Source organism: Megalobrama amblycephala, linkage group LG19 (genome assembly GCF_018812025.1).
Source record: "Megalobrama amblycephala isolate DHTTF-2021 linkage group LG19, ASM1881202v1, whole genome shotgun sequence".
Taxonomy (NCBI): Eukaryota; Metazoa; Chordata; class Actinopteri; order Cypriniformes; family Xenocyprididae; genus Megalobrama; species Megalobrama amblycephala.
In genome coordinates this window covers 37,900,434-37,922,491 of record NC_063062.1, presented here as the reverse complement: position 1 = coordinate 37,922,491, position 22,058 = coordinate 37,900,434, and the positions used below count along the sequence as shown (strand labels likewise).

At 35.9% G+C, this 22,058-nt stretch overlaps 1 protein-coding gene across 2 annotated transcripts in view; it reads left to right on the top strand.

The window, feature by feature from the left end:
- LOC125254386 overlaps positions 1-22,058 on the top strand; it is a 94,991-nt gene that overhangs the window by 24,960 nt on the left and 47,973 nt on the right. Inside the window, exons 2-7 of one of the 2 annotated variants that reach the window (XM_048168986.1) lie at positions 13,839-14,201; positions 15,470-15,682; positions 16,012-16,131; positions 17,836-17,886; positions 19,627-19,677; positions 20,585-20,784. In XM_048168986.1, the coding sequence (XP_048024943.1) occupies positions 13,839-14,201; positions 15,470-15,682; positions 16,012-16,131; positions 17,836-17,886; positions 19,627-19,677; positions 20,585-20,592 (806 nt within the window). In that variant the 3' untranslated portion in view covers positions 20,593-20,784. Of the gene's footprint in view, positions 1-13,838; positions 14,202-15,469; positions 15,683-16,011; positions 16,132-17,835; positions 17,887-19,626; positions 19,678-20,584; positions 20,785-22,058 lie in introns of those variants that run through there. The other variant, XM_048168987.1, reaches the window with a different exon arrangement.

Below are 22,058 nucleotides of genomic sequence, written 5' to 3'. Positions count from 1 at the left end.
TTGAAATATAGTTCCAAACATATGTTCAGGAGGAGCCTAAACATACAGTCCTGTCAATCATCATTACAAGTGTATATAAGCAGTAGCATCCCTCCTCCTCTACAACTCCTCGTCTATTTCTCTTATTCTCCCTCTACGCAGTACTGTTATTGGGGGGACTCGGGTTCGAGCCTCCTTCGAGGACAACAAACTAAGTTTGTTTTAACCATTAACCATTCAGACTGAATGGGCAGGCAAACTTGTGAAATCAGACATAATTGCTACTTTCTGAGGTTGTAATCTGATCTGTTTTTACCCCCATGCAGCTCAAGGATGTGCTGATGCCCTGTCGGATATTACTGATTTGCTGTCTGAGAGCATTTCACTAGGAATTTGACTTGGGGGGTTTATTAGTCTCTCTACAGTAGCAAAAAGAGTGCGGGTGTTGTTTAAGTTTCTGTTTATAATGTTTGAGAAGAAGGTCTGTCTAGCTTTGCCTAGTTCCACATTAAAAGTATGAAGGATATCTTTATAGATGTTATAGTGGATTTCAAGTTTTGTCTTTCGCCACATGCGCTCAGCTTTTCTGCATTGTCTTTTCATATTTTGCACTGCTGTTGAGTTTTTCCAAGGTACTTTTTGCTCAGTGTATGCAGAACTCCTTGTGAGACTTGAAGCTGGCTTCTGCTGATGAAACTGCAAACTATTCTTCAGTAAACTTTCTTCAATTGATTGCATTCTGACTCCTGGTCTTTCATTCGACATATCTGGTCAAGGGTCCTAAACTGTTAATCCCTAACACTCTTAAGGAACAAAAACTGACACAGTCGAGTCGAGAAGAATAGGCTATGCGGTACCGTATTATCCTAAATGAAAACTGTTCACGGGACATCACGCAGACACCACATCAGTTCTTCATCTGCACACAGTATTTTTACTTTTTATTCTGTAGACTATATGGTGCCCAGTATCATTTGTGTGTGTGTATATATATACATATATATATATACACACAGTAAGCTATATTTTAACTTATACCAATGCAAACGTTATTCTGTGCTCTAAAAACAGACATATTTCATGACATTGTGTTGTGCAAGGTCGTCAGAGAAATGTGTGAGTATGTTCAGTGGGTATGTTTTACGGTTTTACGGTTTAGTTACACATTTAGACGCATGCTACTGAAAGGATTTTTTTTATTATATTTGTGAAAATTAACATAATATTTTCTAACATGAATGTTATAAGGATAACATGGCATTTTGTGAAATATGCAAGGTGATAAGATGGGTACAGTTGATACACCTTTTTTAGGTCACTATGAATGCAGTAACAGTTCAATCATAATAAAAAAGACAATAAAATGCATAGGCTGTGTGTGTGTGTGTGTGTGTGTGTGTGTGTGTGTGCACCTAGTATAATCATGGGGACCAAATGGGGACAAGTATAGTAATAACAGTAAATTGTGACCTTGTGGATACTTTTTTTTTGGTCCCCATGAGGAAATCATAAATTCATAAAATTCAAATAATAAAAAAAATGTAAAATGTAAAAAATACTGAAAGGTTTATAATAAGAAATATAAGAATATGAAGTTTGTACAGTATAAAAACCATTACGCATTCGGAGGGGGGGGGTATTTGTATTACATTTGCAATAAATGGTTAGTCAGCTTTAGAGCATTATGAATGGGTGTCTCAACTGTACCGTACTGTAAGGACTGTACTGTTTCAATTGTACACAATATGGGTACAGTTGAGATAAAAATGCACCTTATGTTTATGAGCTATTTATGGATATTATTGATTTACGATATTTTAGTACACAATCAACTGAAATATCATGTGAAAAATCACTTCGTTTCAGTATTTAGTTTATTTTAATGAAGAAAAAGGCAAAAAGTGTCTCTACTGTCCTCAGCCTACCCCTATGACTGTATGACTAAATAAGGATTTCCGCTCAGCTCTGCCTCTATCACTCACTCACTCTGTTACAGCGAGTCTCGTAGCCGGTCGTGTGCAGTTTATCCCGTTCCGGTGGATATTCTCGACTCGACTGTCAGTTTTTGTTCCTTAAGACTAAAAACTACTTTAATGCAGTAAAGATCGTTACTTAGAAATACTATGCGGAGCATATCGATCTTGTGCCTCTGGATAGTGCTCACTATCGGTAAGTGTCACTCCAGTTATCACCTGACGTTCAGATCGCTTTGAATCTGACTTAAATATCAGAACTTATTTTTTCAGATATAACCGATTTACACTGTGAATAAAGAGTTTTTGTCACTTTGAGCTCATTGTGATCTCTTAATGATGACACGAGCCTCTGAGCGACATAGGGTAGAGCAATAGCACACTTTTTTTGTTTTTGATCTCTCTCCCCCTTCCGGTGTGAGCTGTTTTATATGTGTGTTTTACGAGTGCGGTTGGATTTCTGTGAGTGAACCTTTTTTCAATTCAATTTCAGTTCAATTGAGCTTTATTGGCATGACTGTGGGATGGCACAATGTTGCCAAAGCAATAAACATGTAACAAGTTATAAATACAGGAACAGATAAATATATAAATAAATAAATAAAAGGAAGAAAAAAACATATGGCTATATTGTATATGTTATCACATAACTTAACAAGTGGTAAAAATACAGGGTAAATAAATACAGAGAGTTTACATACTGGGCAGGAGGGGGGGGGGGGGGGGGGGGGAAGATATAGTTTAAGTTTCTGATCTGAAGATGGCAGAAGATTCACTAACCTGAGGACTGTGTTTTAGTACATCGTTTTTGTTGATGATTAAGTGAACCTTATATATGTTTGTCTCCATCAGAGCTGATGTAGTCCACTTCCTTCCCCGTTCTAGCATTCAGATCCCCATTAACAGAAGTGATCCTATAGAGACTGAAAGTAAATGATCTCTGACTATAGGGTTGAGAAGATGTCATCAATATAATAAGGTGACTCATATGGGGTCACCTTATCACAGGTTGAATAATGAATATTTAAACCAATCTATGATTCCTCCTGAATCTTTTCCATTTTTAACATTAGGCTTTTTGATTGAGGGTATTCGTAGCTCTCTGTAAAGGAGTCCAGGTTTTGGAGTCTAAACGACTCCATGTCTCAAGTAAAATATTTACAAAATCAGGGTTAGTCATTTTCTCTCCGCTGAAAAGAACATCTCTTAAATATTATAACTTATTTTAAACTATGTCATTGAGAAATATTGTATTTACCAGAACAATGTATGAATTCATGACCAAATCATGTTTTAAAATATAGATTAATCAATTAAAACGTAATATAGAGTATATATAGAAATATAGGGAGTGAATTAATTTTACAAATGTTAAATTTAAAAAAGAAATAAAAGAAATAAAGAAATCATAAAGAAAAAATGATCATCCTTGACTACAGATGCACTGTGATTACTTAAGCTAACAGGTTGTTACATATCATTTTCAGCATGTTTTATCTGGATCAGGTTGCTGTTCAGTTCAGCAGAGGCTGTTGGTAGTTTTCCTCTTTAAACAGGAAGAAGTCCTGCTCCAGCTCAGCGATGTTGTCTTTCAATGCCTTTATCTTGGGAGATGCAGGAGTGCTGATGTGTCTGTTTGTTATAGGAGTTCTTAAACTGGGGTTTATGTTGGTGCCTATTGTGTTGCAGAGTCCGTCCTCTGTGTTTCTCTTCACTTCAGGATCTTTCTTAATCTTCTGAACCTCCAATTTAAGGTTTTTAAAGTTCCTCTGGAATTCATTAAGGCTGGTTTCTGGTCCCTGGACCATGACTGTACCATTATGATAAAGGTTCACAGTCAGCTTTGTGTCATTGTCTCCTTCTAGAGTGAGTTGTCTGCCATTGCTGATGCCTCCTTTTCTTCTGCATGTCATGGCAGAGCAGAGGATGGTGTGCCAGACTGACGGGGCTTGTCACTTAAAATTGGCCATCTCAGTCGTGAAAGATTAAAGTAATATCACAATTGGCATTATTTCTACCATGTAAGTTCTACTATTCAGCAGCTATTCCTAAACATAAAATTTCTCAAGAGCAATTTTTAAAGGGGATATAAATAATACAGCCAAACATTAGAAACATGGAGATCAAATCAAACTTGTGCCTCTGGATAGTCCTCACTATCGGTAAGTGTTTGCATCAGTTCCTGTGTGCGTTATATTGACAATTATCCCAACACGATCACAAGAGAATCGTGTGTAATCTCGTCAGAACTTTTCAGATATAACCGATTTACATTGTGAAAAAAAGAGGGCTGCATTTACACTGCAAGTCTTAATGCACAGATCCGATCGTTTGACCATATCCGATTTTTGGCCAGTGTGTTTACAATAACTTTAGACATTACTTCCTGCCCCAAAATGATCGTCATTGACAGTTTTAAATGCACATAGTAGATCCTCGGGTTTTGAATGGCCGTGCTATTAAAATTATTTATATATTTCATGGAGAGGCCATGATTAGCCTGTCAGAATGGATAAGTTAACAGCTGTCATGGATGTATTGCAGCGCAAATTCTGACTGGACGGATATAGACCGGAAAATAAAGGTAATTTGTGTTTGATATTTTATCTACATTTATTAGTTTTAGAATTCCATTTTTTAATGAATTCGAGCGAGCTAGGGAGAGAGAGCGCGCGCGCGAGAGAGAGAAAGAGAGCTACAGTGAAGCCTTTGGCTTATAAGAAAAACAAAAACACGGCGGTCTCTTTTAAATTAACCGGGCAAAGTTTGAAATTCAGCTGCTGAATATATGTGTGTGCGCAATTTCTTTCACGTTAGACAAAGTTCCCACATCAATATAGAGCGGCGGATTTTTAGTGCGAGTGCATACAAGCACGTCTCCTTCATGATACAACATTGAAGCTATATTTTAGTGAGCAAACGTGCCGCCCTCGCCTTGTGATGGCTTGGAATTCCAATGGGAATCGGATATGCGTGTTTAGACGTAGGTCGCATGTTCAGAGATCGGATATGTATCGGATTTAAAACCACAGTTGTTGCCGTTTTGAGCTCATTGTGATCTCTTAATGATGACACAAGCCTCTGAGCGCCCGAGGGTAGAGCAATAGCATCAAAAACTATAAACTAGTTATAATGCTGATGCCTCCTTTTCTTCTGCATGTCATGGCAGAGCAGAGGATGGTGTGCCAGACTGACGGGTGTTCAGTGAAGAAGAGCAGGTTACACCGGTTCACTGTAATCAGACAGCAGTCTCTGGGTTCTCTCTCAGGATAATTTCTTTCATCTTTTTCTTATCTTTGGTAGATTTAACTTCTGTTGGATATATTATGTTTGTAGCGTGATCCATTAAAACGTACAATATATATATTTCAATTCAGATATTATTATACTATTAGCCTACTCCACTAGGTCTTAAATATATTGTTAGCTGCAAATCTTAAATTTATTAATTATTAATTTACTATTAATAAAGGTGTAAAGTTGCATAAAATGGAAATACTCAATAAAGTAGGTTAACTACGTTACCTCAGATGGTTGAATGGTTAGATTCCACAACTGGTGATAAAACATAATAAGACAATACAACATTTAGCCTACTGTAGAAGCCATACGATTTACTGGTGACTTAATTTAAAAAACTGTTCTTTTGCGCTTCTGATTTGGCAGTGAATTCCGAAAATAAGATGTGAAGGATTCTATGGTCCAGTTAGTATTTTCACCCCATAATGGCGGCCGCGCAACTGGAGCGCCATCTAGTGGCTGTTTGCCCAAAAGTATCAAAGTGTCGCCTCTTGGGTTCTATACTCTTTGATAAGAGCCAATGGCCGATTGGTAAAGTCATGGCGTCACTGCAGCGGCCTTTAGAAGCTCCGGTTTCTATAGAAACAGTCAGACTCGCGCCTCCGAAATGAGGCACAAGAGACACGCATTTAGGTCTGCGTATGCGCATTAAAATGATCCAGCCTGAAAAATACAGGTTTTTTTTGTCATGATTCGAGAGTTTAGAAAAAAACATTTGAGAGAGTTGTTGTCAGATTTCATTGGTGATTACAAATATGAAATTTAATCGAAAGCTTGGCAAACAGCTTTGGAGAATTTGATGGTTCCCCATTCAAAGAGAAAGAAGTTGCACTTGAATGCGTTTCAAATATGGCCGCCGAGTGAAATGGCTTATCTTAAAGGGACTTTGGTTTATATGCAGTTTTTAGGTGATGACTTTTTTAGAGGTCTTACCTTAAAAATCTTCTGCCTCTATTGTTCAAGTATCCAATTACTTAATTACAGTTTGAGTCATAAAAATCATACATGCTCTGGCAAAATGATGCTGATATCAGGAGCTGATATTTTTGCTGCCAACTGCCATCATATTCGCAACTCGCATTACCCTTCTAGAAACAGCAGCACAGACAAACACTCCTATGTCCATCTCTACGGTTTCAGGAAAAGGGTGTGTGGGGGGCTTGTCACTTGAAATTGGTCATCTCAGTCATGAAAGATTAAAGTAATATCACAATTGGCATTATTTCTACCATGTAAGTTATACTATACTCTACGGAAGAGGATTAGGGTCAAGCAATAATAAAAAATAAAACCATCTCGAGATTAAAGTTGTTAAATTTCGAGAAAAAAGTCGAGATAAAATGTTGAGAATAAACTGAGTTTGTCAACATTTTATCTCGACTTTTTTCTCAATTTAATGACATTTTTCTCATAATTTAACGAGTTTATTCTCGTAATTTAATAACTTTTTCTCAACATTTTATCTCGACTTTTTTCTCGAAATTTAATGAAATTTTTCTCATAATTTAACGAGTTTATTCTCGTAATTTAACGATTTTTTTCTCGTAATTTAACGAGTTTATTCTCAACATTTTATTTCAACTTTTTTCTTGAAATTTAACGAGTTTTTTCTCGTAATTTAATGAGTTTATTCTCAACATTTTATTTCGACTTTTTTCTCGAAATTTAACAACTTTAATCTCGAGATGGTTTTATTGTTTTATTATTGCCCTAATCCTCTTCCGTACTATTCAGCAGCTATTCTTAAACATAAAATTTCTCAAGAGCAATTTTTGAAGGGGACACAAATAATACAGCCAAAAGTTTACTTTTAAAGGATTTGTTCACTTTTAAATAAACTTTTGCTTATAATTTACTCACCCCCATGTCATCCAAGATGTCCATGTCCTTATTTCTTCAGTCGAAAAGAAATTAAGGTTTTTGATGAAAACATTCCAGGATTTTTCTCCATACAATGGGCTTGAATGGGCACCAGACGGTTCAAGGTCCTAAAGACAGTTTCAGTGCAGCTTCAAAGGGCTTTAAACATGGGGGCAGTGGCGTAACTTTGTTTTCAAAAGTGGGTGGGACAGGAATGTGTATGTGGGGGGGGGGGTATTGTAATTGTATTATTACAATAATAATAATAATAATATGACATTAAAATTAATATGATAGTTTCTTCCTTACATCTGTTATAATACAATGTCTCGAAAGTATGTAAATTAGTTGATAAATACGTGGATCCGCTATTGAAAATAGTTTGTCCTGATGGACTGGAGGCAATATTTTCGTTTAGCATGCAAGAGATTCTGGGTTCGAATCCAACCATGTATGATTTTTTTTTTCTCTCATTAAAACCAAAGATGTTCGTCAGTGAGTGTATATCAAGAGCAGGGACACGTTTAATTGTATTTTGTTTTGTGATTCAACGTAACGAATAGAGTCTCTGCAACAGTTAAGCGATAGATTGAAGCGCTCGTCCGTGTGAACACTGTGCAGTGTGCACGAGCGCCAAGAGAACACTGTCGCTGTTATCAGGGGCGCAACAACGAGCACTCAACATGATTTCAAAAACAACACATCCCAGCACCAGATCGCCTATTATTAACACAAATTGATAATCAACTAGAGGTGTTTCTTTTGTATCAGATATCCGCGAGATGCCGCGAGATGTTTCAAAAAGTGGTGGGGACAATATCGACCCTTTCAAAAAGTGGTGGGGACATGTCCCACCCGTCCCACCCGCAAATTAAGCCTATGCATGGGGGTGAGTAAATTATAAGCAAAAGTTTATTTAAAAGTGAACTAATCCTTTAAGGATATATGTACATAGAGGAAAGCCTTACTACTATTGTAGCCATGTTTCTCTTTGGCTTAATGAAAAAACTGATTAAACTGACCCAAAAAATATTTTCATGATTTGTTATCGCAACATTTTTTCTTTTGTCAAATCAACTTTAATTAATTTGCTTCAGATAACATAATATTTTGAGTTTCTTTTGATTAAACCAATCTCCTTAATTGTACTAACTCCATTTTTAAGAACCAGAAAAACCTGCTCTGCTGCGCAGCTGCCTCTCTTATGACTCATTCCGTTACCGCGCCTCATATAAGCCGGTCGCGTGTACAGTTATCCCGTTCAAGTGGATCTTCTCGACTCGACTGTGCTAGTTTGTGTTCCTTAAGAGAGCAGTGGAGATTGTTACTTGTTAGAAACATGGAGATCAAATCAACCTTGTGCCTCTGGATAGTCCTCACTATCGGTAAGTGTTTGCATCAGTTCCTGTGTGCGTTTAATTGAAAATTATCCCAACACGATCACAAGAGAATGCGTATCAATAGTACTCGTGTGTAATCTCGTCAGAACATTTCAGATTTAACCGATTTACATTGTGAAAAAAGAGTTTTTCCAGTTTTGGGCTCATTGTGATCTCTTTATGATGACACAAGCCTCTGAGCGCCCGAGGGTAGAGCAATAGCACCAAAAACTAGTTATAATGGTGTCGTTTTTTTCATGTAATATTTCTTTAGAATAGGTGTGTTTATGCATTTAATGTATTCCCCCGGGGCAAGAGTTTTGAGGTTTATCCTTTTCTTCTTCTTCTTCTTCTTCTTCTTCTTCTTCTTCTTCTTTTTTTTTTTTTTTTTTTGTAGAAGTGTTCCACTGTGAATGTGCACACACTGATCACTGATCAGGCAGTTTCCTGAGATGCTCTCTCTTTTTCCCCACACCTGTGCCCATCTCTGCGGTTACAGGAAAGGGTGTGTATTAGTTCAAATATCATTTTTTCTCTACTTGTTAACTCCTCGGTCAAGTCTCCATGTAAGTGACAAGCCTCACACACAAGTAGAGAGCTGCCAAACGTTTATCTCATGTACATATAAAAAATGATATTTGAACAAATACACACCCTTTCCTGTAACCGCAGAGATGGGCACAGGTGTGGGGAAAAAGAGAGCAGAGACCGCATCTCTGGAAACTGCCTGATCAATGATCAGTGTGTGCACATTCACAGTGGAACACTTCTACAAAAAAAAAAAAAAAAAGAAGAAGAAGAGGAAGAAGAAAAAGATAAACCTCAAAACTCTTGCCCCGGGGGAATACATTAAATGCATAAACACACCTATTCTAAAGAAATATTACATGAAAAAAACGACACCATTATAGTTTTTGGTGCTATTGCTCTACCCTCGGGCGGCGGGCGCTCAGAGGCTTGTGTCATCATAAAGAGATCAAACAAAGAGAAAAACTCTTTTTTTCACAATGTAAATCGGTTAAATCTGAAATGTTCTGACGAGATTACACACGAGTACTATTGATACGCATTCTCTTGTGATCGTGTTGGGATAATTTTCAATAAAACGCACACAGGAACTGATGCAAACACTTACCGATAGTGAGGACTATCCAGAGGCACAAGGTTGATTTGATCTCCATGTTTCTAACAAGTAACAATCTCCACTGCTCTCTTAAGGAACACAAACTAGCACAGTCGAGTCGAGAAGATCCACTTGAACGGGATAACTGTACACGCGACCGGCTTATATGAGGCGCGGTAACGGAATGAGTCATAAGAGAGGCAGCTGCGCAGCAGAGCAGGTTTTTCTGGTTCTTAAAAATGGAGTTAGTACAATTAAGGAGATTGGTTTAATCAAAAGAAACTCAAAATATTATGTTATCTGAAGCAAATTAATTAAAGTTGATTTGACAAAAGAAAAAATGTTGCGATAACAAATCATGAAAATATTTTTTGGGTCAGTTTAATCAGTTTTTTCATTAAGCCAAAGAGAAACATGGCTACAATAGTAGTAAGGCTTTCCTCTATGTACATATATCCTTAAAAGTAAAATTTTGGCTGTATTATTTGTGTCCCCTTCAAAAATTTCTCTTGAGAAATTTTATGTTTAAGAATAGCTGCTGAATAGTACGGAAGAGGATTAGGGCAATAATAAAACAATGAAACCATCTCGAGATTAAAGTTGTTAAATTTCGAGAAAAAAGTCGAAATAAAATGTTGAGAATAAACTCATTAAATTACGAGAAAAAACTCGTTAAATTTCAAGAAAAAAGTCGAAATAAAATGTTGAGAATAAACTCGTTAAATTACGAGAAAAAACTTGTTACATTTCGAGAAAAAAAGTATAGATAAAATGTTGAGAATAAAGTCATTAAATTACGAGAAAAAAGTCGTTAAATTACGAGAATAAACTCGTTAAATTATGAGAAAAATTTCATTAAATTTCGAGAAAAAAGTCGAGATAAAATGTTGAGAATAAAGTCATTAAATTACGAGAATAAACTCGTTAAATTATGAGAAAAATTTCATTAAATTTCGAGAAAAAAGTCGAGATAAAATGTTGACAAACTCAGTTTATTCTCAACATTTTATCTCGACTTTTTTCTCGAAATTTAACAACTTTAATCTCGAGATGGTTTTATTTTTTATTATTGCTTGACCCTAATCCTCTTCCGTAGAGTATAGTATAACTTACATGGTAGAAATAATGCCAATTGTGATATTACTTTAATCTTTCATGACTGAGATGACCAATTTCAAGTGACAAGCCCCCCACACACCCTTTTCCTGAAACCGTAGAGATGGACATAGGAGTGTTTGTCTGTGCTGCTGTTTCTAGAAGGGTAATGCGAGTTGCGAATATGATGGCAGTTGGCAGCAAAAATATCAGCTCCTGATATCAGCATCATTTTGCCAGAGCATGTATGATTTTTATGACTCAAAATGTAATTAAGTAATTGAATACTTGAACAATAGAGGCAGAAGATTTTTAAGGTAAGACCTCTAAAAAAGTCATCACCTAAAAACTGCATATAAACCAAAGTCCCTTTAAGATAAGCCATTTCACTCGGCGGCCATATTTGAAACGCCTCTCGTGCATTCAAGTGCAACTCCTTTCTCTTTGAATGGGGAACCATCAAATTCTCCAAAGCTGTTTGCCAAGCTTTCGATTAAATTTCATATTTGTAATCACCAATGAAATCTGACAACAACTCTCTCAAATGTTTTTTCTAAACTCTCGAATCATGACAAAAAAAAAACTGTATTTTTCAGGCTGGATCATTTTAATGCGCATACGCAGACCTAAATGCGTGTCTCTTGTGCCTCATTTCGGAGGCGCGAGTCTGACTGTTTCTATAGAAACCGGAGCTTCTAAAGGCCGCTGCAGTGACGCGATGACTTTACCAATCGGACATTGGCTCTTATCAAAGAGTATAGAACCCAAGAGGCGACACTTTGATGCTTTTTGGCAAACAGCCACTAGATGGCGCTCCAGTTGCGCGGCCGCCATTATGGGGTGAAAATACTAACTGGACCATAGAATCCTTCACATCTTATTTTCGGAATTCACTGCCAAATCAGAAGCGCAAAAGAACAGTTTTTTAAATTAAGTCACCAGTAAATTGTATGGCTTCTACAGTAGGCTAAATGTTGTATTGTCTTATTATGTTTTATCACCAGTTGTGGAATCTAACCATTCAACCATCTGAGGTAACGTAGTTAACCTACTTTATTGAGTATTTCCATTTTATGCAACTTTCTGCAGAGAGCTGCCAAACGTTTATCTCATGTACATATAAAAAATGATATTTGAACAAATATCAAAATATATTTCATACATAGTTTTGTGGGAGGGAGTTGTAGACACAGTCAGCCTCAGCCAGCTTTTTATTTTTATTTATTTTTATTTTATTTTACATAAATGCTACTGAATTTAATAAAATTCCAAATAAGTGACTTGAGTCCATGTATATCAATATATTTTTTATTCACTGTCACAATCAATTAGCCTACATCCATTTTATTTAGCATGATGCAACATAAAAAGAGACCTGAATTCATAACAAAAGCAGAGATCATGACAATGCGCAATTAAAAGAAGTGATGAGGTAAAAACTTGTTTCCTGAGATGCGGTTTCTGCTCTCTCTTTCTCTGCCATTCCCCACACTTGTGCCCTACAGGAAAGGGTGTGCGTGTGTGTGAGGCTTGTCACTTACATGGAGACTTGACCGAGGATTTAACAAGTAGAGATCTGCCAAACGTTTATTTAATTTCTTGAACAGTTATGATCCGTATGTAGCGTAACTTGACGCGTGTATATCTGGATGGGTCGGAAGGAAGGGCTTGTTTTGTGGGAGTGAGTTGTAGACACAGTCAGCCTCAACCAGTCAGTTTCATCTCTCACCGTCACGTACGCAGTTCATTTTTTTCTCGTTCATTGTGCCAGTTTTTGTTTATCATGGATAAAACCCCTTTTGTGCAGAGATCGTTACTTGTTAGGAACACTATGGGAAGCAAATTGATCTTTTGTCTCTGGATACTGCTCCTCACTAACAGTAAGTGTTTCTCCTTTGGGCATCAGTTCTTGTGTCTTGTGTGTAGTCCGCAGGGGCGTCGTAAGTGAGGGGAAATAGTGATATTGGGCCCTGGCGTGTGAGGGGGCCATTGACGATGCTGAAATTATTATTTTTATTATTTTACGATTATGCGCATGATCACTCCGTCTGCGCCGGACTCCGGAGTGATCTTCGAATCGCGCCACCGTTCAAGCTGAGATCAGACAAAAAGTAAACAGTAAGGGAAAACAATTCCTCATAAATTTCTTTCCAAAGATACCAAATGAGAACAATATGTAAATGATGTTTGTGTGGATCTTGCATATATTAATATGAGCAAACTTGGTCATTTAATTTTAAGATAGCCTGATGATAATAAACTAAAATAAAATGCCTATATAAAAACATTACACACTAACAAAATTCATCACAAGATCCAGGCAGCTATTGTTTATAAATCCAACATTTTACAGAAATGACAAAAATGTTTTAAAATATATAATTATTAATTTATAAATATATAATATATAATCTACTTACCTAGACTTTTTTTGAGTTAAAGTTAGTTAGTTAGTTTTGATATTTAGTATAGCTTTAAAAAATAGGTAATATTTTCCACAGCTCATACAAGAAGTATATTTGTTCTAATTGACCAGATTTTTCATATTATGAAATGCAGTTCTGCTTTTCTCTGACAGAGATTGTTAGGGGCGGTTGTGTTGAGACAGAGACGGGCTTTCTGTGAACAGGAAGTTGGCTCCTGTTGTGATGTGTTACTCTGAATTTTTAGACAAGCTCTGCAGTGAGTGTGAGACCAAGGGCTGATGTTTAATTACCAAGGGCTGATGTTTAATGCATGCTCTTGCATCAGATCCCCAAAAACAAACACATTTCCAAGTCCAGAGTTGCATTCCCATTTTAGGTTTCATTCATTCTCTTGAACATACATTTAAAATGTAGTTTTGGGTTGTATTTTTTTAGTTTTGAAAAGTTAATGAAAAATAATTCTCAGGATTCAAAAAAATAATTTTATTATTGATTATGTGATCCCTGTCAATATCAATAAATGACAATGTAATCACTGTCATAATCCACTCTTCTGTTTCACACTGAAAATGCTTACATCTGAAATTAAATAGTTTTACATTTGAAAGTTCATTCACTTTCTTTAGTTTGCTAATGTAAAACATCAAACCCTTAAACACATCACATGGTTTTAATGTCAACTTTTATTGATTGTGTTTTCTAGTTGGTGTTAGGACAGCAGGAACAGAGGGATCGTCTGTAACCCTACAAACTGATGGACAAGAATATAAACAAATAACGTGGATGTTTGGACCACAGAAATGGATTATAGCCAGATGTAATATACGTGACACCCCACTGTGTGAGATTACTGATGAGACATCTCTCACCGGTATGAACCTCAGCCCTGAACAAGCTGAACTTTATAAACGGATCATCAACTCATTCAGAGACAGACTGAAGATACACAATAATGGATCTCTCACCATCAAGAACATCAGCGATGAACAAGCTGGACTGTACACACTACAGATCATCAACAAATCTGGTAAAGAGGATAAGAAGGAATTCAGTGTTAATGTCTCTGGTGAGTAAATTCTTCATATTGTTCATTTTTTTTCTAAATTGTTGTTTGCATGCATTCCCTTTAAGAGTTCATGTCAAAGTGAGTTGCTGTACATATGTGGATAGCATAGCTGTCCATAAAAATTTGTTAATTTATTTTAAAAAATTACAACAACCTCTATTAAAGTAACTTTGAAATGTGCAGTAAACTCCACCCTGGGTCGGTCCTGGTAGGATAGAATATAGAATAATAACACATCCCTGGTGGTACACAACTGCTGATATTCCCGTAAATGTAGCTACTTTCTAGGCTACATGACAAGTGAAAATCACAAACATGACACTTATAAATGAAATAATTTTATAAGTGCAATTTATTTATATAGATTTTTATCTCAAGTAAAGTGGTTTACTCCAAAACCTCTAATATAATTTGATGGGTTTGATGTTATTGAACTCTGAAACCAGAACGAATAACTCTTCTGCTTTGAATGCGTTCCTGGCCGCGTCAAACCGCGACTGGTTTGACTACATGTTCAAGGCATTAATGATTGTTGCATTATGCAAAGACTGAATATTTCACTGTACAAGTCTTTTTATGGACCCTAAACATTTTTATATACAGGACAAATTGAGCTGTTCTGTGTCCGAACCTGCACTTCAACAAATAAAGGCAGTAAAGTCCTGCTCCAGTTCACCTTGTTTTCTTATATTTCCTATTTGATAACATTATATGTTAAAAAAATTATTAAAAAAAATAGCCTATAGGCTACTGGTGAATTTCTTATTACTCTCATTACTCTGAACATGGGATGTAAACGATAAGAATGTGCGATATACGCAAAAATATGTATGGAAACGGATCATGGTGATGAAATGTTGAAAGAGAGTGAGGTAAGATGTAATTAGCGAAACATTTAATACATGTTTTGTGCTAGAAATGTTAAAAGACCAACAGTAACATCCAGTGATTCAAGCTACTTGACTTTTTTCTTGAATATGGCCATTTTAGTTGAAAATATATATTTACGTTATTCATGTTACAAGATACAAGATTTTTTTTGACATTTTAGGCATTCAAATTAAAGCAGCCTACATGTTCAGAAATGATTATTTCCCAACTATAATTAGATCTAGAATTTCCTTCACTGTTTCTTTATGCTTTATAAAAATTGGCTCCCTCCAATGTTAAAGACATGTTATGGCGTTGCTACATAAATATACCTGCCTGCCTTAATTCATTTCGATCCTCCTCTCAATAATATATCTTTATGTTCTTTTCATCTCCAGCTCCCAAGATTGTCAATGACTCAAAATGCTCAGAATGTGTCTGCCAGTGTTCAGTGGAGCATGTCACACGGGTGTCTCTCTCCTGGATCATCAGCAGCACTGCTCCATTTCTGGAGGTGGAATATCAGGATACCAATGGAAACTGTGTGGTGAACAATTCAGTCACTGACCTGACTAAACACTGTCAGTGCATGAGTCCAAGATCAGATTCAGGTATGCAGCAAAAATTACCTGCTTAAATATAAGGATCAGAGAAACATTGGAAAGTGCAAAACGAGTTGTGAAATAAAAATATGAATGTTGTTAGACAAAACTGTCTGTATTTTTTATGTGCTGATAAGTCTAACACTGTATTCACTCCAAACAATATGTTACTGTTTAGTAACCCATCCATTTTCAACTAGCAATAAAATGATTATATAATGTTGTTAAATGAGAAGTTCTAATAATATTAATTATTTCATAATAATAATTATTCATTTACTTTCTTAGCTTTGCTGTTTGTTCTAATGACTGTTTCTCTGTGTTCTTTACAAAATCAGGTCTGAACCCAGGATATAAAGCACTGATATGTGTGCTGGTGCTCCTGGTGCTGGTGGGTGTTGCAGTAGTTGCAGCAGCAGCTGTGATTTTTTACATGAAACATAAAGCAGGACGAAATGGCAAGTATTACCTACAGTTGATACAAATTGTGTAAAAGTAGTCATTAAACATATTTTTCTTATTCATAATAATACCCAAAAAAATTTAAACTGAAACCGTCTTTCATTTTTACGTCTCTTATATCACACAGTTTTTCATACAAACACAACTGCCGATATCTTGCATCTATAATTTCCTCAGAGTTTGAATATAATGTAATATTACTGCAGTGTTCGTTTTTTGTTAAATGCCTGAAATGAGGTCTGTGGTGAACACAAGCTCATGATATTTTATGTTTTATTTATTCTACACTCTAAAAAATGCTGGGTTAAAAACAACCCAAGTTGGGTTGAAAATGGACAAACCCAGCGGTTGGGTTAAATGTTTGCCCAACATGCTGGGTAGTTTTATTTAACCCAAATATTGTTTAAAAATTACTGTACGGCTGGCTTAAAATGAACCCAAAATAGGTTGGAAATTAAAAATCAGACACATAATTACTAGAGGCAACAATAATAATCAAAAGATGAGCATTTATTAATAAGCAATTTAATCAATGTTTATTGTTTAAGAATTATTAAAATGTTTGTTTATTAAATATATTTATAAATATTAATTTCCAACATATTATGGGTTCATTTTAAGCAAGAAATACAGTAATTTTTAAACAATTTTTGGGTTAAATAAAACTACCCAGCAGGTTGGGCAAACATTTAACCCAACCGCTGGGTTAAAACAACCCAATCGCTGGGTTTGTCCATTTTCAACCCAACTTGGGTTGTTTTTAACCCAGCATTTTTTAGAGTGTATCATATGAAATACATCAATAATACCCTCTTGTGACTTTTTTAAAAATATTTGACTTGTCTTGTAAAATGCAGTTGCTAACAAGTGTCTAAGTGGGACAACAGAGGATGTTGAGGACATTAAACATCATCAGTCTAAAGACTTTAAATAAAGAGTTGCCAGAAGCTTAGTGGTGACGTTGAAGTCATGTGACTGTGGTGTAGTTGGTTTACATTTAGCTTTTACTACTACATATTATATTTGTTCTTCAAAATTCATAAACATTGTGTGTATTTGTGAAGATTATTGTGATGAACAAAAAGTGTAAGTGTCATAAACTTTTGTTATTCACAGACCTTATTTTCTGCAGCAGTTCAAAAGCCAATTAAAAAATCTTATTGGGTTTTTGTCGAAGGGAATCAGGGTGATGTGAACACAGGTTGTTTATTTTGTTTAAAGTCTATTATTGTTCATTTAGTTCTGCCCTTCAGAAGCTACAGAAGATCCTTACAGTACAGGTTTTCCAGAAGACAAAATAAGTCAAATTTACCCTGATCTTCAAATGTAAAGTTCCCCTCCCTTAATGCATTGTGTTTCCTTCTGGAGCATTCTTTTCTTTTTAATGATCCCTCTTAATTCATTAAAATAATTAACATTTTGCAGATTCTGCAAGGTGTATAAAACTTTGACCTCAACTGTACATCCAGGCAGTTCTTATGACAAAATAAACCTGGACTGAGAACACAAAGTAAATAATTAGACAGAATATTATATTAGCTCATATATTTTATTAGCTCATTGAACACAAAGCTTCAGTGAAAAAACTAGTTAGCAAGAACTACATTAATGAAACTGACTCGACTTGATCAGAAAGCTTTGAAAAAATAGGAGATTTGTGGCATGATATATGATTTTTACTTTCTTTTTTTTTTTGCCAGAAGCAGTGCCAGGAACCATGCAAGAGACTAAACCTCTCAAACCTCTCACAGGTAAGCTGTTGTACCACAGTGTGTGAATAAGCAAACATGATCACATTATAACAACTTTCTATGCCCAAGTGTTACTAGTTATTGTTTTTAATCAAAAGATAGTAAATATACAAAGCCCACAACTGAAAGAGAATTGGATAAAAGTCACATGAAATAAGACCATTTGGAAATTTTAATTTGCTTTGATTTAATTAAATTTGAACGTGCTACAGGTGTACTCGAGTCCAGGGATAAAGAGGGAAGTGTGAAAGGGAGAGGGTTTTCCACACTCATCTCTGAGCATTCCTCCAATCAGATTCATATTTGGTGTTATGCACATCTTTTTAATCTAAAGTGTTGTGGAAAGTGCATCTCTGTTTTCACTGCTTAAAGGGATAGTTCACCCAAAAATGAAAATTTTATGTTTATCTGCTTACCCCCAGGGCATCCAAGATGTAGGTGACTTTTTTTCTTCAGTCGAACGCAAATTATGATTTTTAACTGCAACCGCTGCCGTCTGTCATTAAAATAATAGGAGTGAATGGGAACTTGAACAATAAGAGTCGAAAAAACTTCCATAGACAAATCCAAATTAAACCCTGCGGCTCGTGACGACACATTGATGTCCTAAGACACGAAACGATCGGTTTGTGCGAGAAACCGAACAGTATTTATATAATTTTTTTACCTCTAATACACCACTATGTCCAACTCCGTTCAGCTTCCGGTTAGTGAGGTCTGATCGCGCTCTGACAACGGAAGTGATGTCTCGCACTCATTGAAGTATATGGGCGAGACATCACTTCCGTCATTAGAACGCGTTTTTTGACCTCACTAACAGGAAGCTGAACGCAGTTGGACATAGTGGTGTATATTAGAGGTAAAAAATGATATAAATACTGTTCGGTTTCTCACACAAACCGATCGTTTCGTGTCTTAGGACATCAATGTGTCATCACGAGCCGCAGGGTTTAATTTGGATTTGCCTAAGCAAGTTTTATTTACTGTTATAGTTGAAGTTCCCAATCACTGCTATTATTTGACTGACAGACGGCAGCGGTTGCAGTTAAAAATCATAATTTGCTTTCAACTGAAGAAACAAATTCACCTACATCTTGGATGTACTGGGGGTAAGCAGATAAACATCAAATTTTCATTTTTGGGTGAACTATCCCTTTAATGATATAGTACTTTTTAAAGAGAGTCATTCAAGCACATACAGAAGTGGGAAGAGAGTCAGGACAAGAATCACAGACAACTGTGTCCAATAGCACCAACTAGGTGCTGGGCTAAGGATCAGGCACTAAATAAAGCATTTGGGTGCTTCAGGAATCCTCAGGGATGTTGTTTTTTTGAAGTGTTTCTGACTTTAGACACCATTGTAGATGACAGTACACAAAATCCAACTGTGAGGGTCAAAGCATGAGACAGTGTTCACTGCTCAACTCTCTATATCAGTAGAGCAGTATCAATCTGCCCATCTCTACTTCACATTGTGTATTAAAATCGTGCAGCTAGCCATGGATTATCCCTTACATAACTGACATTTGAATGTCTTGAATGGACAATCAGATTCTACTTTAAGAAATCTGTGAACTAGACGAATAAATCTGAGTATTATCAGATATCAGTTTTTTTCAATACCTTGCTTCTGGTCTAAAATGAGGAAGTTGATGGGATGATTACCCAGAGATTTGATTACTATAATAGGATATTTGTGGTGAAGAAATATGATTTTTACATTTTTTTAATTTAATTTAGTGCCAGAAGCAGAGCCAGGAACCAGTTGTATCGTGCAAGTGAAAGTCACAGGTAAGCTGTTTTACCGCAGTGTGTGAATAAGCAAACATGATCACATTACTTCAAATAGCCTATAACAACTTCATGTCACTAGTTACCCATTATGTTTTTAATCAAAAGATAGTAAATATTCAAACCAATAGCACCAATAGCAAATATCCAATAGCACCAACTAGGTGCTGGACTAAGGATCAGGCACTAAATAAAGTGTTTAGGTGCTTCAGGAATCCTCAGAGAGGTTGTTTTTTGAAGTGCTTCTGACTTTAGACACTATTGTAGATGACAGTACACAAAAGCCAACTGTGAGGGTCAAAGCAAAGGGATTCATAGAAGACCTTTTGATATGAGACAGTGTTCACTGCTCAACTCTCTTCACATTCTTGACCTTACATCCCTCCTTCAAAATACTTACAAACAAGGGGAATGTATATCATCACAGCTCAACATCTGATTGAGAGGGTCTCAGAAAGTGTGCTAGGAACTTTGAAGGAGTTAAGTTCTCACATTTCTTTCTTTCAAGAGATACATATCTATATTTTTTCCTACAGGTGAAAAGTAGAACCACATCAAACTATGTTTCCCATTCTCTCCATCTCTCTCAGTTTAATGTTGTAATGTGTGTGTGACACAGGCCAGTTAAAAATGTCATGGGTGTTTTGGCACAAACATTAAACAAATGTACTGAAAACATTTGAAAGTGATGCAGAATAAAAAGTGGCTTGTATGGCTTTAAGAAATCTGTACAAGAATAATTAATCTGAGTATTATCAGATATCAGTTTTTTTCAATACCTTACTTCTGATCCCCACTCTGATCTAAAATAAGGAAGTTAATGGGATGATTATACTATATCCTCCTAACATCATAGGGAAAAGATACTTTCTGTATTTGTTCTAAAAGTCTATTTGTATGATTGCAGCGGTTTAAGAGAGGGAGAGCGGAACGATCTCCAGGATAATCAACAGCCGTCCAGATGAGAGGAGATCTTCCAGCATTAATGAAGAACCATGAACACAATTGGATCATTCCATTTCAAATCAACCAAATTTCAGAAACTTTCCCAGCTCATTTTTTTTATTTTGTCTGCCATCATTTACTAACCCTCAAAAGTTGTGCACCATTGACTTCCATATAGAAAAAGAAAAATACTATGGAATCAATGGTGCCCCAGAACTGTTCAGTTTTCCACATTCTTCAAAATATCTTCGTTTGTGTTCAACAGAACAAAGAAATTTATACAGGTTTGAAACAACCTGAGGGTGAGTAAGTGATGACAGAATTTTCATTTTTGGGTGAACTATCCCAATTTAGTAATCTGTACTGTTTGCAACAGTAAAACAGTAAAACTGTACTGTTTGCAGTTAAGCTTACGTAATTGTATTATTAGTTTGCTTAATTGAATTAAGTAAACTGAGCAAATGTGTTTTTACGGTGTACAATAGTGCTGTATGACAGATCTGTATCTGATCTGCTGATCTGCTGTATCACTTGTATTCCGTTTTTCCTTTTTTATTCAAAATATTGGACACTCCTTAGTCTGACTGAAGTGTAACAGAAATCTGTGTGTGGAATGTTTGGAACTATCTGATCTTGTAACCTATGTGGGGGGGTTACAGTGTATCTATGTACAGTGTATGTACAATATATGTATATGTGTGTGTAAGTATATTTATATTGTATATACAAAGTTTAAAATATTATAAAATAAAATAAAAATATTAGTCACTGCAAGAGGGAGGGTAAGTTATTTTGATTAAAGATTACAAAGGACACATGAATATAAAATAATAATAATAAGCACAGATATAAAAAAAATGTAAACTTTGATTTCATGGTGACAAAGTTATGCTACTTTATTAGACAAAGATTGCATCTGTTTTTACCTGATTCAGCGTAACTTGAACTACGCAGAGCTTTTTCATCCCGTATAAGTCCTGGCAGGTGAAAACTGTTAACTTTCACCAGTTCCACTGGATCAGTTCCTTTGCTCAGTCCACTCAGCCTTCAGCAAAAACACTCTCTCTGAATGATTGGGTTGGTTATTTTTTCTGCTCAGGCCAGAACATTACAGCTGCATAAATAGATTGTCTTCCCCAGTAATCCTATTTTGTAATTTTTATTAACAGAGAATACTGAAATAGTCACTGTTTGCAGTTACCCAGTGGCAGTGTTTCACAAAACCATATGGCTTAATTTCCTCTGCCAACAGCATTCCCAAACAATAAACCCACATACACAAAATGCATGATTAACTCTATAACACTATTAATTAAATAAAACCATCCCATGAATTCCAATTACATGGCATAACTGCTTCATAAGAATCATGTGGTCTACTGTGTCAAAAGCTGCACTTAAGTCCAATAAAATCAGGGCTGCCACGTTACCTGCAT